We start from the raw sequence: 18,202 nt of genomic DNA, 5'->3' as shown, positions 1-18,202 counted from the left end.
AGGCTACACCTTGCCCAGGCCACACAGCAAATGAGAAGCAAAGGCAGGAGTGGAAGCCAGCACTCTTTATCAACTATCTGGCAGCTTCCCAGCTTGGCTCTGAGAAGGGGGGCAGTCAGCCTGCCCTTGGGTCCCTCTGGCTGCCACATTAAATCTCTCCCAACACAGCCACTGTGCCCCCAGCCCAGCCCCCCTACAATCTCTCTCGGCCTGCTTTCTCCCTAGGGTAGGAAGCCTTAACTTCTTAACTGAAGAATTCAGAGCAGGAAGGCTCCTTGGAGGTCATCAATCCTGCCGTTCACTGTCCTGTCCCATTAAGAGAACCTGGCTGGAGACCCCGAGAAGCACCGTTTGGCTCTGCACTTACCGCTCAAGGAACAGGACAGCCCCCCGAGGAGTGATGGGCCGAAAGCACAGGTCTGGAGAGCAACAGGGACTCAACCTGACCCAGCCCTCCAGTCTCTCAGCTCTGGTGCTCGCAACACTGAGTGGGCTGCCTTCCTGACCCACCTGTCCCAGTCCCCACTGCAAAAACTGGCCACAGCCATCACGATGGAACTGAGATAAACCCTTTTATTTATTTATGCTTCTCCATTTTGTTTAAAACAACAAGAACAACCACCTTAATATAACTGACAGCCCTTCCCCCTCACCCTTCCTTGGGCTGAGGAGTGGTTAATGGGGAAATGGCCCCCAGGGATGGGGCTGACCGTAAGAGCCCCTTGGGGAGGTAATGGAGCCTGAATCCCCTGCCCAGGGGACGGGGCACCTGTAGTGTATGAACTGGGGAGTTAGCAGGGCTCTTGAACCTTTTTGTACCAACATGTATGCCCTTAGCCGTCAAGGGTCACGAAGCATGTAGGGAGGGGATTCCCACTGCTCCTCTATGTCCCTGCCCAGCCCCAATCCCACGAACTGAGGGCTGGGGAGCAAGAAGAGTGGAGAAAGGGTGGGGTAGGGTATCTCACACGAAGGAGTACTGGTTATTTATGGCTCTGGGATGGCCCCCTTCTTCTCCATCGCCCCCTAGTGGTAACTGCTGGAGCTGCAGCATCAGGGTTACCCCGGGGGCCCCACCAGATCCAGCGCCTCCCTGGGCCTCCGTGCCTGGTGCTATGGCCTCTTCCATTTCAACCATGGGGACCAGCTCAACCACGGGGACCAGCTCTTCCTGGACCCCTCCACTGCCCGCTTTCTCTTTCTCTTGCCTCTCTTTGGCTGCTGCGGCTGTTGCTGCCGCCACTTCTGGCGCCCCCGACGCCTCTTCTGCCCCAGGATGTGGGGGATCTGTCCATGAAGGGGGTTCAGGGGGCTGGGGTGGGTCATGGGAGGTGCTCGGTTCTGGATAGGAATGGTAAGAAGACAGACTGATTGTGGAGGGAGGCAAGCTCTTGTAGCAGCCCCCCCCTTCACTCATCCCCCCAGGAGCCATGTGCTGTCTCCCCCGTATCCCATCTCCTGAGCAACCCCCATCCATGGAAGATGGATCATGGGCGGCGGTGAGAGGAGGACCACACTTACACACAGTCACTCGCTCCGAAGGGCATGAGGGTGGAGGAGGCATCGGGGTAGCATCGATCTCCCTCGCACACCCCTGCATGGCTCCCGGCCTGCTCCCGGCCTGGGGGGGGGGGGGGGGAGGGGCAACGTGGGGACAGATGGGACGTTGGGGTGGGGAAAAGGGAGAGATCAGACAGGGACATCAGACATCAAGGGAGGAGGGAGGAGGATCAGACCGAGCACCCCCAAGAAGGGCAGGCCCAAGGCAAGGTTGTGATGAAGGGCAAAGACAAGGCCAGGGAGGATGGATCTAGGAGACAGACAAACGATGGAACAGACGGTCCGATGGAATGGGAATGCGCCAACCCAGCTCTCCACTTCCTCCCGGCTCCAGCACGGAGCGCCCTGCCTTCCTACATCCCCGTGTACTCCTTTCCCCAAGAAACCCAGCACACAGGAAGCTTCTCTACCCCTCTCTCCCTGACAAAGCCTCTCCTCCTCAAGCCCCCCGCCCCGTCTTGCTGGCACACACACCTCCTCACTTCTTGGGTGCACGGGCACCTCCTCCCCTGCAGACCTGCTCTGCTCACCCTGCTGTCGCTGGGAGGACACGACATAGCTGACAAGGACAACGTCACTGGAGCCTCCGGACTCCAGAGGGATGGGGTGCATCCGGAAATGCTCGAGCATATCAAAAATGGACTGGAACCACAGGTGCTGCACCCGGCACTGACCTTCCTCATTCAGCGAGAGACGCAGGTGCTGAGGGCAGGATGAGTGGGGTAAAGCAGGAGCCCGAACCCCGCCAGTCACAGAACCCTTCTCCCTTGATGGCAGCGCTCCCCACTCTACCCACAGGCCCACTGCCTACAGCGGAGCCTTCTCCTCACTCACCTTGGCCTTGCCCTGGAAGTTGAAAGTGAGGACATATTCACCCCGTCTCGTTTCACTCTGACGTACCAGGAAAACGCCATGGGAGCCGGTACCTCCAGCCAGCACTAACTGGGCGGCCTTGAGTCGAGAGAGCATCCCGTGGAACCAAGGATACCCTGAGAGGGGCTGATCCCCCTCACCTCCCTCTGGCTCTCCCTGGAACAGTAACGACCCTTCAGGAAAGAGAGAGGGAAGGAGACTGAGGTGTCAGGGAAGCCTCCCTCATCCTGGGAAATGACAAGCCTTGCTTTCCCCTCATATGTCACTCCCCATCTGTTCCCCCACCAGCCCCCCAGGTCAGATCCCTCAGGATCCCAAGACAAGAGTTTCAGGCAGGTGGTCAACCAGGCTTGGGGGCAGACACACACTCACACCTCTGGTACCTGTGGCTGTTTCCGGAGTGTCCAGGGGTGGGTAGGGGGCCGAGAGGGGATGAACTGTCCCTGCCGGGGGTCCCTCTTCAATGGGGATACGGGGGGGCAACTCTGGGGGAAGCAGTTCCATTGAGTCAAAATGGGAGGCGGCAATGGAGGCGGAACTGGGGGAGATGGACGCCGAGGGGCGGTCTGAGAGGCCCCCATATGCCCCTGGAAAAAAAAAAAAAAGAGGAGGGCAAAATTGAGAGCTCGAGAAGCTACTCTTTGGGAGGACTGGTCTGCTTGGCCCACTTCCCCACCAGCCAGGTTACCCTGGGGACACTGGTGGTCAGCTGGCTGAAATGCTGAATCTTTCTTCAGGCAGTGAGCCCTGATTGTTATCAATGACTCCTAACTTACGCTTCACGCATTGCTGAAGGACTGCAGTTATTCCAACAAGGTCCTAGAATCCTAATGTGCCTACATCTCTTCTGAATCAACAGCTGCAATTACAGCTATAGTTGCAGAGGTGGGGATGGGGGTGGGTAGAATCCCTCAAATATTTTCACGTTAAAAAGGGGTCCTTTTTTTGCCTGCAGGACAAAACCCCCAACTCTGAGAGGCATCAAAGATTCTCCTTCTGTGAATCCTCCCAACCTAACCAACCTGATCTTCAGATTAACTTGTATTCTTGTGTCCTCCGCTTTAACCCAATTATCCCGTCTAATTTTTCCAGCTCTCCGGGGCTCTCCCCATCTCAGGTCTCTGCTCTCCTAGCTTCTCCAAGCCACGTTCTTTTCTCACCCGCCTGTGTAGGATTCCCCATCTATCCCACCTCCCATGATTCTCTTCCTCCTCTGAGCTCCCGAGGCTTCCTGCTGGTGCCGCTCAAAGGACACTAAGCACAGGGTCTCCATTTGGGAGTCCTGCTTTTTAGAGGGAGTGATGTCTTGCCAACTCCGCTAGACTGTGAGCCCACGGGGCAGCTCTGAGCTCCTCATCCTGCCCCAGAGCCTAACAGAGGGTCGAGGATGTACTGGGGCGCTCCTCAGTGTCTGCTGAGCGGCAGGCGTGAGCCTACAGGCACGTCGTACATAATCAGTGCTCCAAGGATGGGAATATGCGGAGTGCAGAGTGCCATGGTTCAGGCAACAAGCTGGCATAGCCGCTGTCTTTGTCAGTGACTCTCAGATGCCCTCAGAAATGCCATTTCTCCTCTCTGCTCTTAACTGCCTGAGAAACGAGGAGACTGGAATGGACGACCTGTAAGGTCCGTTCTGGCTCTTAAGAGTCTTTAATTCATTTGTTTACTCATTGCATACAGCCTGTGTACTAGGCACAGTGAAACTGAAGCTCGGAATGGAGGATCAGAAAAAAAGGGTGTAGTGGAGTCTAGAAAGGTGAGCTGGGGCCAGGTAGACACATCTTTGTGTGTTTATGTATGTGGGCAGCATACACGTGTGTTTAGAAGTAGGGAGTCAAAAGAAAATCTAGTACTGTCAACATGTGCACAGAGAGGCAGAGTAGGAACAAAACAAAGATATGTACAAAGCGTTCTGGAAGCTCTGGAGAAGAGAACCATTACCTCTAGCCAGAGTGGTGGCCGGCACAAGGCTTACAGAAAAGGGGACAAGGCCGGGCATAGAAGGCTGGAGAGGAGCTGGCCTGGGGCTCGTGTGGGGCTGGTGATGGTGATGGTTCTAAACTGTAAACTGTGGTCAGGCACGTTCGGGGACAAAAGTCAGACATTTGGTCGTGGCAGCTGAGGAGCAGGCATGGGGTGCACAGCAGAGCCTGGAGAGAGGGGCTGGGCCTGACGGCCAGGGTTCTTGCATGGCGGGTCCCGAGGTTCACAGCTCTCTAAGGCTCCACCCTTACCCTGCGAAAGGCGGTCGCTGCTCTCGCTGGGCCCCAGCAGCAGCCCCTGGCTGGGCAGACTCTCCGAGTGATTCAGGCAGGGCAGCTCCAGGCTGTCCGTGTTCTCCCTTGTCAGGAATGAGGTCCCAGGGGCCAGGGGGAGGGTCATGGGGCGGGGACTGGTAGCAGGGCAGGGTCTGCAGAGACAGGGAAAATGGTGCTGGGAGGAAAGTCACCAGGGGAGAGGCAAAAGGCTGCTCACCACCCTCACTCCCTGGTCCCCTCAGTGACAGAAGACGGGCTCCTCACCCTGGGCTCAGGCATTCTTGGATGTCAGACACCCAGGCCTTCACGTGTAGAGCATCAGCTGTCTCCAGGATATACTCCGAGGGGCCTTCCACCTATGGGGACAAGAGGAGGCCCACAGGCCACTTCCAGGTCTCGAGGCCTTAATTCACCCCCAACAGGAACAAGCACATCCTCCCTCTCACCCTTCGTCCCAGAAAAGCTGCCGCCCCAGGGACACACGGTCAAGGTACCTGGCATATGTGCCCCTGCTTGCATCAGTATCCCTTGCCTCAATGTGCTAAGAGTGCTCCAAGTGGACAGGGGAGCCCAGGGCTCCTACCTTAACCACAAACGTGTTCTCCCGGTCAGGCATCTCCAGGGCTGTGGTTGTCCGCACGTCGGTGATCGCAGAGCAGGGAATGCTAAGTCGAGGCCGAGACGCCTACGTCGGGAGAGAGAACAAGATCCAGACTTTTGGTGTGCAGAGACCAGCTTTCCTTTCCCTCGAGATTCATCTTTCCCGCCACACCCCAAGGGAGTTAGACAAATAACACTACTTTCTCTGTCCTGCCCACACTAGGAACCCAGAGTCAGGAGCTAGCTTTAAAAATCCAAGTAAGCAAAGCTAGGCATGTGGGCCACGCCCCCAGCGCTCAATCCCTCACTCCCGGTCACCCACCCTCCTCCTCTGGTCCTCACCTTGGGTGGTACAAAGAACTCCAGACGGCTTCCTCCTCCTCCTTCTCCTTCACTTCGAAGCAGCAAGCGACACTTCTGCCACTGAGGTTGCCCTCCTCCCCCTGAGGTAGGCCCCGCTGCCCCTCCTCCCCGGCCCACTCCAGCTGGGTCAGGGGCTGCCTCTTCAGCCCCCATGAAACTCAGCAGCTCTTCCCTCTGCACCACGCCTCCTCCATCCTTCAAGGTCCCCCCTCCCCGACTGAGTCTCAGCCTCTCAAAACGGTGAGTCCATCTGTCCCCAGGGGATGTTCCATCGCTAACCAGTCCCCTACCAATGGTCCCAGCCCCGCCAGAGGAGTTGGAATTGCTGTTTCCACCTAATACTGGGGGGCCCGATGAGGTCTCTAGGGGCCCCGCTGGGGAGGGAGGGTCACCAGTCCCCCGCCACTGCAGGATGCCGCGGACTGAACCACGGACCGAGCGACCCACTGAGCGGAGGGAGAAGCGTTTCTTTAGCTTCGGCTTCGAGGAGGTTGTAGAAGAGGAAGAGACTGAGGAAGGGAGGGGGCCGGCCAGGTCCTCAGATGATCGAGAAGGGCCCAGCACAGCCAGGGGCCCGCCCACCCTGCAGCTCTCAAGGGACAGGTCCTGTGGCGGGATCTCCACACCAGGACTCAGAGGAGCCAGGATGGGTGGCGAGAGGGAGCCGGAGGCCCGGGCCACCTCGGCTTCAAAGTGCTGCAGGAAGAGCTCAGCAAAACGGCGGGAGAAGGCAGCCTCAGCCCCAGGCCCTGCGTACTGGGGGTGGGAGGCCAGGTAGAGGCGAAAACGGCGGGCAAAATCCAGGGCAGCCGCCCGGGCGTGGGACTCGCAGAACTCCCGCCAACTCGGGGGAGGGGGTGGGGGCAAGGGGGGAGGGGAGGGCGAGGTCCCATCCTCCGGGGAAGGGGCACCATTCATGATGGCCCCCAGGAGGTGGAGAGGGGGAGCCTGTGGGGAGGGGCAGCAAAGAGGGAAGCAGCCAGAAGACACAGGGTGAGCGGCAGCAGCTGCAGAAGGAAGAGGCACATACATCGAGTCACTGCTGAGGTGGGACCGGGGCCAGAGCCCCACCCCGAGCCAGACTCCCTCCTCTGGTCTAGACTCCTCAAGAGAGCAACGGGGCTGAACACCACGCTGCCACCCTTCCCTTCCCCAGATCCTCGTGCCCCACCACTCCCAGGTCTAGCCTGCACCCACTCTGCTGCCTCCCCAGTCCACTCTCCCTGGCTTCAGCTCCAGGTGTGGTGGACGGCTGTGCAGCACCTTCCTCTAAAAGGGACTTGTCCACGTCACCTCCCTTCTCTAAAACCGTCCTTCAATATTTATTACGTGCCTCCCATGTGCCGTTCTTACCTTTCCCTGCGAGAGGTTTTAACAACCTCTGTAATAGATGAGGAACCCGAAGCTCAGAAAAAGTTTCAGAACTCCAAGTCTACTGTTTTTCCCACCGCACAGTCCCGACTGCACCAGCCTCAGTCACCGCCCCTCACTGCCCCAGCTCTCAGGGGAGCTAGGCCTGCAGAGCTTAGAGACCCTGCCTCATGCATCCCCGAGGTCCATCTCTGAGGAGGGAGGCTGCTCATTAAGGAGGATGGATGGATGACCGATTCAAACAACTGTCTTGAAAGCCGACCCCAGGGCCCAGCACCCAAACACTGTTGTCAAGGAGGCTTGGAATGCCCAGAGCCCACTTCTTTGGTGCCCCTCCAGGCGGGGGCCCAGAGGCAGCAGCACCAGGTGAGGACAGACTGTGGGTTGGGTCCGGGCAAGTCTCTGCTGGCCCCAAAGTAAATAAAATATAACAGGAAGCTGGGGCCTTGGATTTTTCACCTCCCTCTTCTCTCACAGGGCAGCGTGCCCTAAAGGCTGGTTAGCCTGATGGTTAAGGCCACAGGTTCTGGAGTTAGGATGAAATTCCATCTCTGCCACCTATTAGCTGTGTGATCGTGAACAAATTGCATGTCCTCTCCGAGCTTCAGTTTTCGTATCTATAAAACAGAGCTAATGATCTCTAACCCCTAAAATTGTTGGGAGAATTAAACAGAACATATCCCTGCTTGACACAAAGTAAGCACACAATAAATGACTTGCCGTTATTACTATCTTTATGGGTTCCAATTTTCTCAAAGAGAAATCAGCGAAAGGAAGAGCCTTCCCAACGTCTTACAACTAGCAAGTGGCAGAGCTGGGCATGGAATTTACAACCCATGGCTCTTCTGTTAGTGTTCATCTCCCCATATTATACTGGGAGATGACTGGCACCAAGAATGGGGTGAAAGCAGTTCAGGCAAATCTCCCCAAACCCCAGACTCCTGCTCAGACCCGCGGTCAGCGCCCCCTCCCCTTTCTCCTTGACCTAGACCCTACACACTCAGATGGCTCCAACCATAGGGACAATTCCAAACCAACGAGAAGACGCCAGGAGATGAAAGAGTCATGGAGCACGGGGGAACCGAGCCAAGAGGTGCACACACAGCAGAGAGACCAATCTCCAAGCAGAGGCCACCTCAGCTCACACCGGCCGACCCAACCCTCTGCACCACAGGCCGACCCAGCCCCCTTCAGGCCCGCTGACCCTGCGGCTCCTGAGCTGGTGACTCAATTTCTCTTCTGCCAAGTAGGACTCAGGCACCTTTTCCCAGTGCACCTGCCTCTCGGCTCAGTTCTGGTATTTCCCGAAGGGCGGGTGGTGGAGCGTGCAGGCTCCGCTCCTGGCTCGGACCCTCCGGACCCGGTGGTCAACCCACTCCGACCCGACCCTCCTCCCTGGACACCCTCTACCCGCCCATTCCCCGGGGCCGCAGCCTCCAGGGAAGCAGCCCGCTCTGCTGCACTCTCCGGGGCCGGGCGCCCCTCCTGCCTCTAGCCCCCCACGCCCGCCCCCACCCAAGGCTCCTCGCAGGCGCCGGGTCGCGGAGAGGGAAGAGGGACTTGAAGAGGGGGGTTCCGGTTCCGGTCCCACCTGCATCTCGGTCCCCGCGGTTAGCTCCGGCGGCGGCGGCAGCTCCCGCTCCCTGCCCCACCCCCCGCCTCCGCGACTAGCTCCCAGCCCGGTTCTGCGCAGGCGCCGGGACCCCCTTTTTCCCGTCACCGAAGGAAGTGACCATAGAGAAGACCGAGGAGAAGGAAGGGCACGTTCACACTCACTTCCGCCATCCTCCCATTCCGTGCCACCCTTCCAGAGTTGAGAAGGTGGGAGTCTCGGAGTGCTCAGTGACTTCTCCAGTTGCGCCTAAAAGGGACCGCAGAAGCAGCCATAGGACGGGGTTGGGTCCCACCAGAGCGTCCTCCCAGAGGAAAGTCGGGACAGTAGGGAGCAGTCAACCATAGAGAAGGCACCTTAGGGGAATAGAATCCCGAGGCCCTGATGAAGGCTAGAGGAGCCACCGGTACCGGAAACCAGCGAGTTGAGAAGGCTTTCTGAAGGGCCTGCTGTAGCCTAGAGCGCCCAGCCGGGCTGCAGAGGGGTTCGAGGACACCGCCCCCAAAGAGCTGGGGGAGGGAAGATGCGGGTGACCTTGATGAGGCCCTGCGAGGAGGCGGAGCCTGAACTTACGACCTTGGCTTCTCTGAGGAAAGTACTGGAGGTTCTAGGAGGTTCCAGCTCTGAACTGGGAAATAAAGGTTGCGGGGGCAGGAATAATGAGGTCAGTTTGGGGCATGTCTGTGGGACGTCAGGAGGCAGGTGGACATACAGTCTGGAGCTGAGGAGAGACATCAAGGCCAGATACAGAAATTGAGACTCATTAAGGTGTAGTAGAGGGCAGTCGAAATCATGAGCACGATGAGATCCGAATCGATCAGGTCTCTCATTGACCCAGCTCCAACTGGCCTAAGCAATAAGGGAGTCTTTTGGCTCAAGCCATTGAAAAGAATGGATCAAGCTTCTTCAGGAACAGCTGAATAAAAGGGCCAAAAGATATTGGGAACCTGTGCTTCACCTCTAGGCTGAGCTCTCCCCATGCCTCTCTTAGTGGCAAAATGGATTTCCATAGCTCCAAACTTAAGTCCCAGTAGCTTAGCAACTCTCGTAGGAGCATGTCTTTTTCTCTGAGATTTGCAGTAAAATTTCCAGAACTGACTTTAGCTGATTGGCTTGGATCATGTGCTTATCCTGAAACCCAAAGGCCTCGTGACCCACGAGATTGGAGATGGATAAATGCCCTGACTCACACAAGGATGTTTGTTTGAGGCTGAGGCTACTGGATGGAGTTGGAAAAAATCATTGTGGAAGGGCAAGTTCTGGCCTAACCAGCCTTTGTCCCCATCTCTACCCCAGATCTAACCAAATTAACATCAGCTCCCAGATGGCCTTTGTTAAGGTCTTCATCACCATCTTTGTCAATTCCATCTTCCAGTTCAGAAAAAGATGTCAATGGAAAGGCCTCTAGTTCCGTGATCACCCCCCACTTCTCCCTGATACTCTTACATACCCTTTCTCTGTAGTTGGCCCATCCTTGTCCAGGAGAGAGAAAAGGTGAGGAATACAGAAAGGTAAGGGGCTGGTGATGATGGGTTAGGTTTGGAAATGTGTCTAAGCTGTCCAATAAAACTTTCTGCAATGACTGAAATGTTCTGTATTAGTACTGCCTAGTTTGGTAGGCACTAGCCACATGTAGCTTTTAAGCACTTGAAATGTGGCTAATGTGACTAAGGAACTGAAGTTTTCTTTTCTTTTCTTTTCTTTTTGTGCCATGTTGCACGGCTTGCAGGATCTTAGCTCCCTGACCAGGGATTGAACCTGGGCCATGGCAGTGAAAGCGTCAAGTCCTAGCCACTGGACCGCCAGGGAATTCCCGGAACCGAAGTTTTCATTTTAATTAATTAAAATAGCCACATGTGCCTAATGGCTACTGTATTGGTGTAAGAGGTGCCTGTAGGCAACTAGGTGGAGCTGTCCAGCAGAGATGGCTCTACAGCCTTAGCTGCACAAGGTAGTGTGGTCGTGATCGGACATGAGGAGTGGTTAAAGCCATGGACACGAATGAGATCATCCCAGTAATATATGTAGAGAGAAGAGAGCCTGAAATCTAATTCGGGGGGAAAGCCACATTTAACAGGCAGGCAAAGAAAGAGAAGTACAAAGTGCTGAGATGTTGTCTTGGGTAAGATTTTCCAGAAGCATACTCTGCGATGAGAATTTTTGTGCAAGTGATTTATTTAAAAAGTGCTACCAGGAGAAACTAGTAAAGGAGTGGGAGAAGCAGGAGAGGAAACCAAGCAAACGTGTGATCTCAGGAAGAGAGTAGTTCAGCTTGATTCCTCCCTCAAGGGAGCCCTGGATGTAAGTTGTCCCTCAGATTTATCCAGAAACAAGGGAGCTGGGCCTTTCATATACCAACATCCCTCAGCTGTAGACTAGGGCTTCCCCTGGGAGATGTCAATTCTCAGGCACTTCGTCAAAGCAAAGACTCCAGTAGCTGGAGGACAGTACTCAAAAAAAAAAAAAAAAAAAAAAATCTGGAAGGTCTAATTATTTGGAAGAAAAACCACACACCAAAGACCAGGGGGTGTGGGAATACAGTGTGTGTGTGTGTGTGTGTGTGTGGTGTGTGGGGGGATTGGGCAAACACTTCACACACAAATGACAAAAGAGGGTCCATGGTACTGGGCACTGTCATTGTCTCCTATAGAATACACTGACTTAGATTGCTTGGTCACTTTGTTGAGAGTATCTTTAGGGAAGTGAAAAGGAAGCAGAAGCCAATGGTAGTGGACTGAGGAACGAATGGAAGGTGAACAAGTGGGAGGAGGAATGCTTAGAGCTGCCCTACAATTTGGCCAAAAAGGGAAGGAGAGAGATACGGAGGGCTGCAATTTTAGAGGGTGGAAAGGTTTGCTTGTTTGTTTCAATCCTGAGGGAAACCTGATTGTGTCTGGAGTCCTAGGGGAAAGGAGCCAGTAGAAAGGATGGTAATTGAAGGAGTGAAGTTTGGGGAAGGTGGGAAGGATGGATCCAGGGCCCAGGTTAAGCCAAGGTATTAATATGAAAGGGAAAACACTTCTTCCTCCTTACGAACAGGGGATGTAATACTCAGGATTCTTTCAGTTACGAGTAATAGGAACACCCCCCCCCACCCCGTTTAAGGTAGTTTAAACATGAAAAGAGGGGGAGTTTATTGGTTTATAGAATTTAAAAATCAGAGGTAGAATGATGTTAGGCATGGCTGGAGCCAGCCACAGGCTCAAACGATGTCCATGTGAACTTGCTCTCTGTCTCTTAGCTCTGCTTTCCTCTGGACTGTCTTCCTCCTCAGGCAGGTTTTCCCCTCATAGATAGCAAGATGGCCACCAGAATTCCAAGCTTACACTCTACCAGCTTCATAATCCTAGCAGAAGAAGATCATAGCTTTCCCAGTAATTCCAGCAAGTGCAATAGGGTTGTGTCTCATCAGCTCAGCTTAGGTCACCCGATGCCTATCTATCGTATAATAAAGAATTTGTCTGGTCTTTGTCCCATGTTCCTGGCACAGAGCTTTTAAAATACTTGGAATTTCCTCAGTGACAGATGTGCCTGTTATTCGTGAGCGCCTCAGGTCACACCTGAGTTTCTGCTGACAAGCTGACTAATGGCAGGCCCCTCATAGCTTCAGGATGGGGTCACCAGAAACACCAACTTTGTGATTAGAGGGTTGGGATTTTGAGCCAGTTTGACCTCCAGGGAGGGGAGGGGACTTGGAGATTGAGTTCAGTCACATGACAGTGATTTAATCAATCATGCCTAAGTAATGAAACCCCTAATAAAAACTTTGGACACTGAAGCTCAGTGGGGCTTCCTGGTGGGTGAATACACTGACGTGTCGGGGGGGTGGGGGTGATGTGCCCTGATTCTATGTCTCTGTGGACCCTCCCAGACCTCTCCCTACGTAGCTCTTCATTTAGCTGTTCCTGACTTGTATTCTTTATTATAAAATGTAATCATAATTGTAATCGTAAGTATAGTGCCTTCCTGCATTCTGTGAGTTGTTCTAGTAACTTATCAAACCTGACGGGGGTCATGGGAAACTCCCAGATCCGTAGGCAGTTGACCAGAAGTAGAGATGGCTGGGGGACCCCACTTGCAGGTGGCATCTGAAGTGGGTGCGGTCTTGTGAAGGAGTGAGCCCTTAACTTGCAGGGCCTGTGCTAACTCTGGGCAGTCAGTGCCAGAACTGCACTTCAGTACACCAGTGAGGGTTGAAACAGAATACTAACACTGAACAGACAATTGTGACTATGAGGAATAGATTATGCTGATTGGTAAACACTGGATCATGGACCTATCACCTGAGGTTGGGATGAGCTCAGCTCCAATCAAACTTCATGGACTGAGCATGGCAGAGGCTGGCTCTTCAAAGGAAAACTGGAGTCTCTGACTGAAGGGGAAGTGGTTGCTTGTGGGCTTCTTCTGGAGGTCATCTTGACCCTCCCCCACCCCAAGAGATGGAAATTTCTCTTATTTTGTCCTATTTTCTGGGATGTCAAATTCAACCTTGGTGCTTTGACCAGAACCTCCTACCCTCCAAGCAAATCATGCTTTGCTCAATCAGGACATTCTGACAGCTGAAGAACTCCACCTTTACTCAGGTTCTGCCTCTGCTACTGCACGCACCATTTCCCCTAATTCTGCCAATCCTCCTCCTTCTGGTTTCAGGCTTCAAAGTGTAGCCTCCTCTAGGAAGCCATGCATGACTAACACACCTAGGTTGCCACTCAAGTGCCTTTTACTTAGGAGTTTTTGTGTGACATTCACAAAGTGTTTCCAACTGGAATGTCTCCAGTCACATCTGAGTGACATGAGTGTGATAAGCGTTCTGCGTTTGGAAGGGCATCCAGGGCCGGTATGGGAGGGCTAGGACTGGATGCAGAGAGGAGACGGGGGCAGTGGTCCAGGAGAGGGCTGATGCTGACCTGGCCAAGGCAGTGCAGTGCGGTTAGTTCCGAGGAGAATGTCCAGAAAGATTTCTGAGGAGACACTGCCAGGCTGGCTGGTGGGGAAGAGTGAAGGATGCCCTTGAGCTTCCAATAAGTCTGTTGAGTGACACCAACAACAAGGCTCTGGGTCCTAGTCCCCAATTTGCCACTAAATTGTGGGTCACCCCAGAACCTATTTCAATTATAGCAGACCCCATCTCCTTTTAGAAGTTAGAGCTACAAAAAGTCTTAGAGATCATCAGGTTTAACCTCTTCACTCATCCCCATTTTACAGATAATAAAGCAGAAGCCCCAGAAGTTCCAGTGACTCACCTTTATTTTTTAAATGAACGTGAATACAGAATTTGCCTTCCATCAAAGACATCAAGAAACTTAAGCCCAACACAATGCTTAACTGAACGCTCAACTGAAATTATTCAACAAATTCTTCTTTCAACAAATACTTCTTCACCTAAGCATTAGGCACTGTTCCTAGAGTGAAAAATAAGTTCTTACTGTCAGGAGCTGATGAGACAGAAAAAAAAAAAAAAAAAAAAACCAAACCCCCAAAACAAGCAAACTACTGAGATAATTTTGGATATTTAGATGCTATGAAGAAAATCAAAGAGGACCATTGATAAGAGAGTGACAGAAGAGGTGACATCTGAGGTGGGAAGATGAGAAGGAACAAGCTGTGGGGAAATCTCCAGGGAAGACCATTCCAGGGAGAGGGAAGAACATTTGCAAAGACCCTGAGGTAGAAGCAATGGTGGATGTTTGTGGAACAGAAGGATGGCCAGTGTGGCTGGGAGAGAGTGAGAGGAAAATAGTACTGAGATGGGGGTCAAAGAGGTGGGCAGAAGCCAGATCATGCATCTTGTGGGCCACAGGGAGGACTCTGGGGTTTTTTTTTTAAATAATAGGTTTATTGAGATATAATTCACCTGCCATACAGTTCAGCCATTTTAAAGCAGGAGTTTGGATTTTATTCTAAGTGTAATAAGGAGTCACTGAGGGAGGATTCATTTCTGAATCACATTTAAAGATTGATCTGGCTGCTGTGTGGAGGATGGATTTGACAGGTATTGAGAATAAGGACAGAAGCTGGGAAACCCACTGGAGAGGTCATGAGGTAACCTAGGGGAGAGGTGATCCCGGTTTGAACCACAGTATTGACAGTGGAGATAGAAGTGGCCACACTGAGCCTTATTTTGGAGACAGAACAAGTGGGACTGGGTAACGGATAGATGTTAGATGAGGGGAAAGGAGAAAGGTGGTGTCATTTATTCGGATGTGTAGGGAGACTGTGGGAGAATACAGAGAGTCCGGTTTTGGATATGTTAGGTTCATAGCATCACAGTGGTAGCACCCTTCGGTTTGGAAGGCTCATTAATATAGTTCAAGTGTAAACATGCACAGAGGCCTACTGTGGCCAGGCACAGAGTATACGGAGATAAAGGAAGCCCAGTCCTTGCCCTACTCAAGTCACTCAGTCTCAGACAAGTGAAACCAAGAAATATGTCTCAGGGTACCAAGTGCTGTAAGGCAGACTTATCTGTTAGGGTGTATTTGGCTGCAAGTAAGAGACAACTCTGACACAGTCTGGCTTAAACAATAAAGACATTTGTTATCTCACACCATGAGGAGTCCAGACTTCTAAGATCCTCTTCGCTTTGCCCTCTTCTGGATTTTGGCTTCATCATGGACTGGGAGCACGATGGGCACAGTAATTCCAGGCTTCCCATCCAGACCCAACAACTTCCAGAATCTGAAGGATGTCCATCTCGCCAGTGTCTCCTTCTTAAAAGTGAGGGATCCTCTCCTAGAAGCCCTCCCCAAGGTAGATATCCTCTTACCAATCACTAGCCCCAAAGGAATCACACACGTAACCCTAAACAAACCCCCTAGCAAGGAGAATAAGACCAGCAGAAGTGGGCTAGCTCTGTCAGGATTTATTCCTGGAACTGGGGAAAGGGCCACCTGAACAAAATCAGGGTCCTGACTGCAGGAAGATGGAAAAAATAGTTGTTAAGCGGGAGCTCAAAGTGTCTGTCATAGAGCAGAATGAATGCACTGCTGGGGAGACCAAGAAGGTCGTTTGATTTCAAGAGCATCTTTTTTAAAGAGTTCAAGATTCTGCACAAAAAACTTCTTTAACTGTAATCACATAAAAGAAATGTTTGCGAGAAAAATCTCTCCTTCTCCAAGCAAATTACAGCCTCCTAAAATCAGAATTGTTTTCCACTTTGTCCTCACTCCCACCTTGTACACTTGCTATTTTTTTTTTATAGGGGCCAAACTTCTTTCATTTAACACTGCTCACAGGCATTTTCACAGGTGGCTGGCTCTTGTCTCTGCAACCCTGAGCCCAACATTTCATCTAGTGGCTATGCCGAAACTTATGCTACTGTATCCACGTACTGGGTATTTGTATTCATTCTGCTCTTTCACTGTGGTATTGGTCATAAGCATGGCTGGACATCTGGAGAAATTCCCTGCTATCAGTCTTGTTCTTAAAACAAAGTTAGAAAAATACATCCCTCAGCCTCCTCTGATACAAGAACACTGAAATATGATGATCTAAACTTCTCCAGACACATCCATGTGAGCCTTTGAATTTGCCTGGCTTTGGGGGTGGAGAGGAGAGAAGGTCACTTTCTTTCTTTTTTTTTTGCAGTACGCGGGCCTCTCACTGTCGTGGCCTCTCCAGTTGCGGAGCACAGGCTCCGGACGTGCAGGCTCAGCGGCCATGGCTCACGGGCCCAGCCGCTCCGCGGCATGTGGGATCTTCCCAGACTTCCCAGGAGTTTGGATTTTATTGTAAGTGTAATAAGGAGTCACTGAGGGAGGATTCATGGGCACGAACCCATGTCCCCTGCATCAGCAGGCAGACTCTCAACCACTGTGCCACCAGGGAAGCCCAGAGAGAAGGTCACTTTCTTGATGCAAAAGCGGCTTCAGTGCCATAAGCAGTCACTGTTACAGGTAAGTCTAAGTTCTGGCATTTAGTGTTTGGTGGCAGTGGCAGTAGCAGCGGTTTTCTTATCAGATCAGTTCTATGGCTTAGGAGCCATTTCTGCAGCCTGCCCCACAAGTCTATAAGCTGCCTACCACTTTTTTTTTGTTATTTATTGATTTGTTTATTTGGCTGCATCGGCCTTTAGTTGCAGCATGAGGGATCTTTTGTTGTGGCAAGTGGGCTCTTCACTGCGGCACACGGGCTTCTCTCTAGTTGTGGTGCGTGGGCTCAGTAGTTGTGGCACACGGGCTTAGTTGCCCCGTAGCATGTGTGATATTAGTTCCCTCACAAGGGATCAAACCTGCGTCCCCTGCACTGGAAGGCAGATCCTTAACCACTGGACCACCAGGGAAGTCCCAAGCTGCCTACCACTTTTAAACAAATCCCTTTCTTCTCAAACCAGCGCCTGTAAATTCTGTTATCTGTAAATCAAGACTCCTGACTATTACAGAGGATGCTACACTCAATAGCTCTACAAGAAATTCTCTCCCTTTGGACTCTTTTCCGGGCACTGTGTTTTGCAAATTTCAATCATTCATGTTCACCTCTCCCCAAGTTTGCCATATATTCATACCACCCATTTTACCTACCAAGTATTGTTTTTCAAATTGATTCATTTTTTCAACTCAATATTTACAATGCCAGTCTTTCTGTCAAACTAATACACATTAAAATAAATACAGCACCACTAAAATAGTAAGCATCAGTTCAAGTACCAACCCCCAAAATCTCACATCCTGGTGGCAGACAATAGTGTCTTAGGAAATTCCCAGGAGTGACTGAGGTACAGGCTGGGGACAAAGAGAACCCTTTTATACTGTACCAACCCTTCGTAAGCAGAGCTGATGGGTTTGGAGGGCCCGGAGGACAGAATTCTTAGCAAGTTTCTCATTGTAAAATGACAGTTAAATTATAGTACAGTGCAGTGGCTAAGTGCACACTCTTTTGGAGGTTAGCTGTGTTGGGCTCCTTAGTCACCCTATGTTCAGTTTTCTCATTGTTAAAATGAGGTAAATAATGGCTCCTATTACACACGATAACACTGGGAGCGTTGAATGTGAACCAATATGAAGCATTTCCACAACGTCTTTTCCATAAAAGTCTCTAATTCTGAGTTTCCCAAACTCCTCTGAGCTTAACAAGGGTGTTTGTGTGTGTTAAAAATATAGTTTCCTTGCCTATGCCCAGACACTACTGAATCATAATCTCCAAGGGAGGAATTAAGGAATCTATTTGAAACAGACACCGTCAATTGAGTCTTAGGCTCTGATGCGTTTCGGAAACATCAATCAAGGTTAAGCAGCTGCTATTATCATCCCAGGGTGATGAGATGATGGATGTGAAAGTTAAAGGTCATCCTTGCACTCATTCATTCAGTCAACAGACATTTATTGAGTACTCACTGAGTGCCCCGCCCTGTGGTAGGAGCCAGGGACACAGCGGGAACAAGAAAGACTCAGGCTGCCCTTAAAGGCACTAGAAGTTTGTCTCTCACCTGGTCATCTATAAAATTGGGTGGGTGGAAAGACGATCGAGGGAATTACTCTCTGGGCTGCTGAGGGTCCACAAGGGTGGACGGCAAACTTTGTCGCCTCAGGCTGTGAGCCAGGAGCGAGGGTATTTGAGGGTCAAAGAC

General features: G+C 52.0%; 1 protein-coding gene across 4 annotated transcripts; it reads right to left on the bottom strand.

Annotated features, from left to right (window-relative positions):
- Positions 1–565: 565 nt before the first annotated feature.
- On the bottom strand, positions 566–6,746 carry SH2B1 (SH2B adaptor protein 1). 4 transcript variants are annotated; one of them, XM_082856657.1, is made up of 9 exons: positions 5,634–6,746; positions 5,275–5,376; positions 4,956–5,047; positions 4,668–4,843; positions 2,817–3,020; positions 2,395–2,606; positions 2,091–2,262; positions 1,522–1,621; positions 1,216–1,341 (listed from the first exon to the last, which is right to left on the bottom strand). In XM_082856657.1, exons 1-9 carry the CDS (start codon positions 6,684–6,686, stop codon positions 1,323–1,325), a joined length of 2,130 nt encoding a protein of 709 aa, XP_082712783.1. In that variant the 5' UTR covers positions 6,687–6,746; the 3' UTR covers positions 1,216–1,322. The 4 variants fall into 4 exon arrangements, with proteins under 4 accessions (XP_082712785.1, XP_082712784.1, XP_082712783.1 ...); XM_082856656.1 differs by having other exon boundaries at positions 1,254–1,341; positions 2,035–2,262; XM_082856659.1 differs by lacking the exon at positions 1,522–1,621 and having other exon boundaries at positions 566–1,341; positions 5,634–6,587.
- Between the last annotated feature and the right edge of the window lie 11,456 nt (positions 6,747–18,202).

This window comes from Leucopleurus acutus (assembly GCF_964270905.1).
Source record: "Leucopleurus acutus genome assembly, chromosome: 16".
Taxonomy (NCBI): domain Eukaryota; kingdom Metazoa; phylum Chordata; class Mammalia; order Artiodactyla; family Delphinidae; genus Leucopleurus; species Leucopleurus acutus.
Note: the sequence above shows the minus strand (reverse complement) of the source record. Positions and strands in the feature narration are given on the sequence as shown.

What these genes read in the sequence shown, in the direction of transcription:
- SH2B1 (XM_082856659.1), bottom strand. Translation starts at nt 6,572, where the DNA reads ATGAATGGTGCCCCTTCCCCGGAGGATGGGACCTCGCCCTCCCCTCCC. An exon ending in AGTTCTTTGTACCACCCAAG is followed by an intron (nt 5,377 to 5,633) that starts GTGAGGACCAGA and finishes CTCCCGACGTAG; the next exon opens with GCGTCTCGGCCTCGACTTAG. An exon ending in AGAACACGTTTGTGGTTAAG is followed by an intron (nt 5,048 to 5,274) that starts GTAGGAGCCCTG and finishes TTGTCCCCATAG; the next exon opens with GTGGAAGGCCCCTCGGAGTA.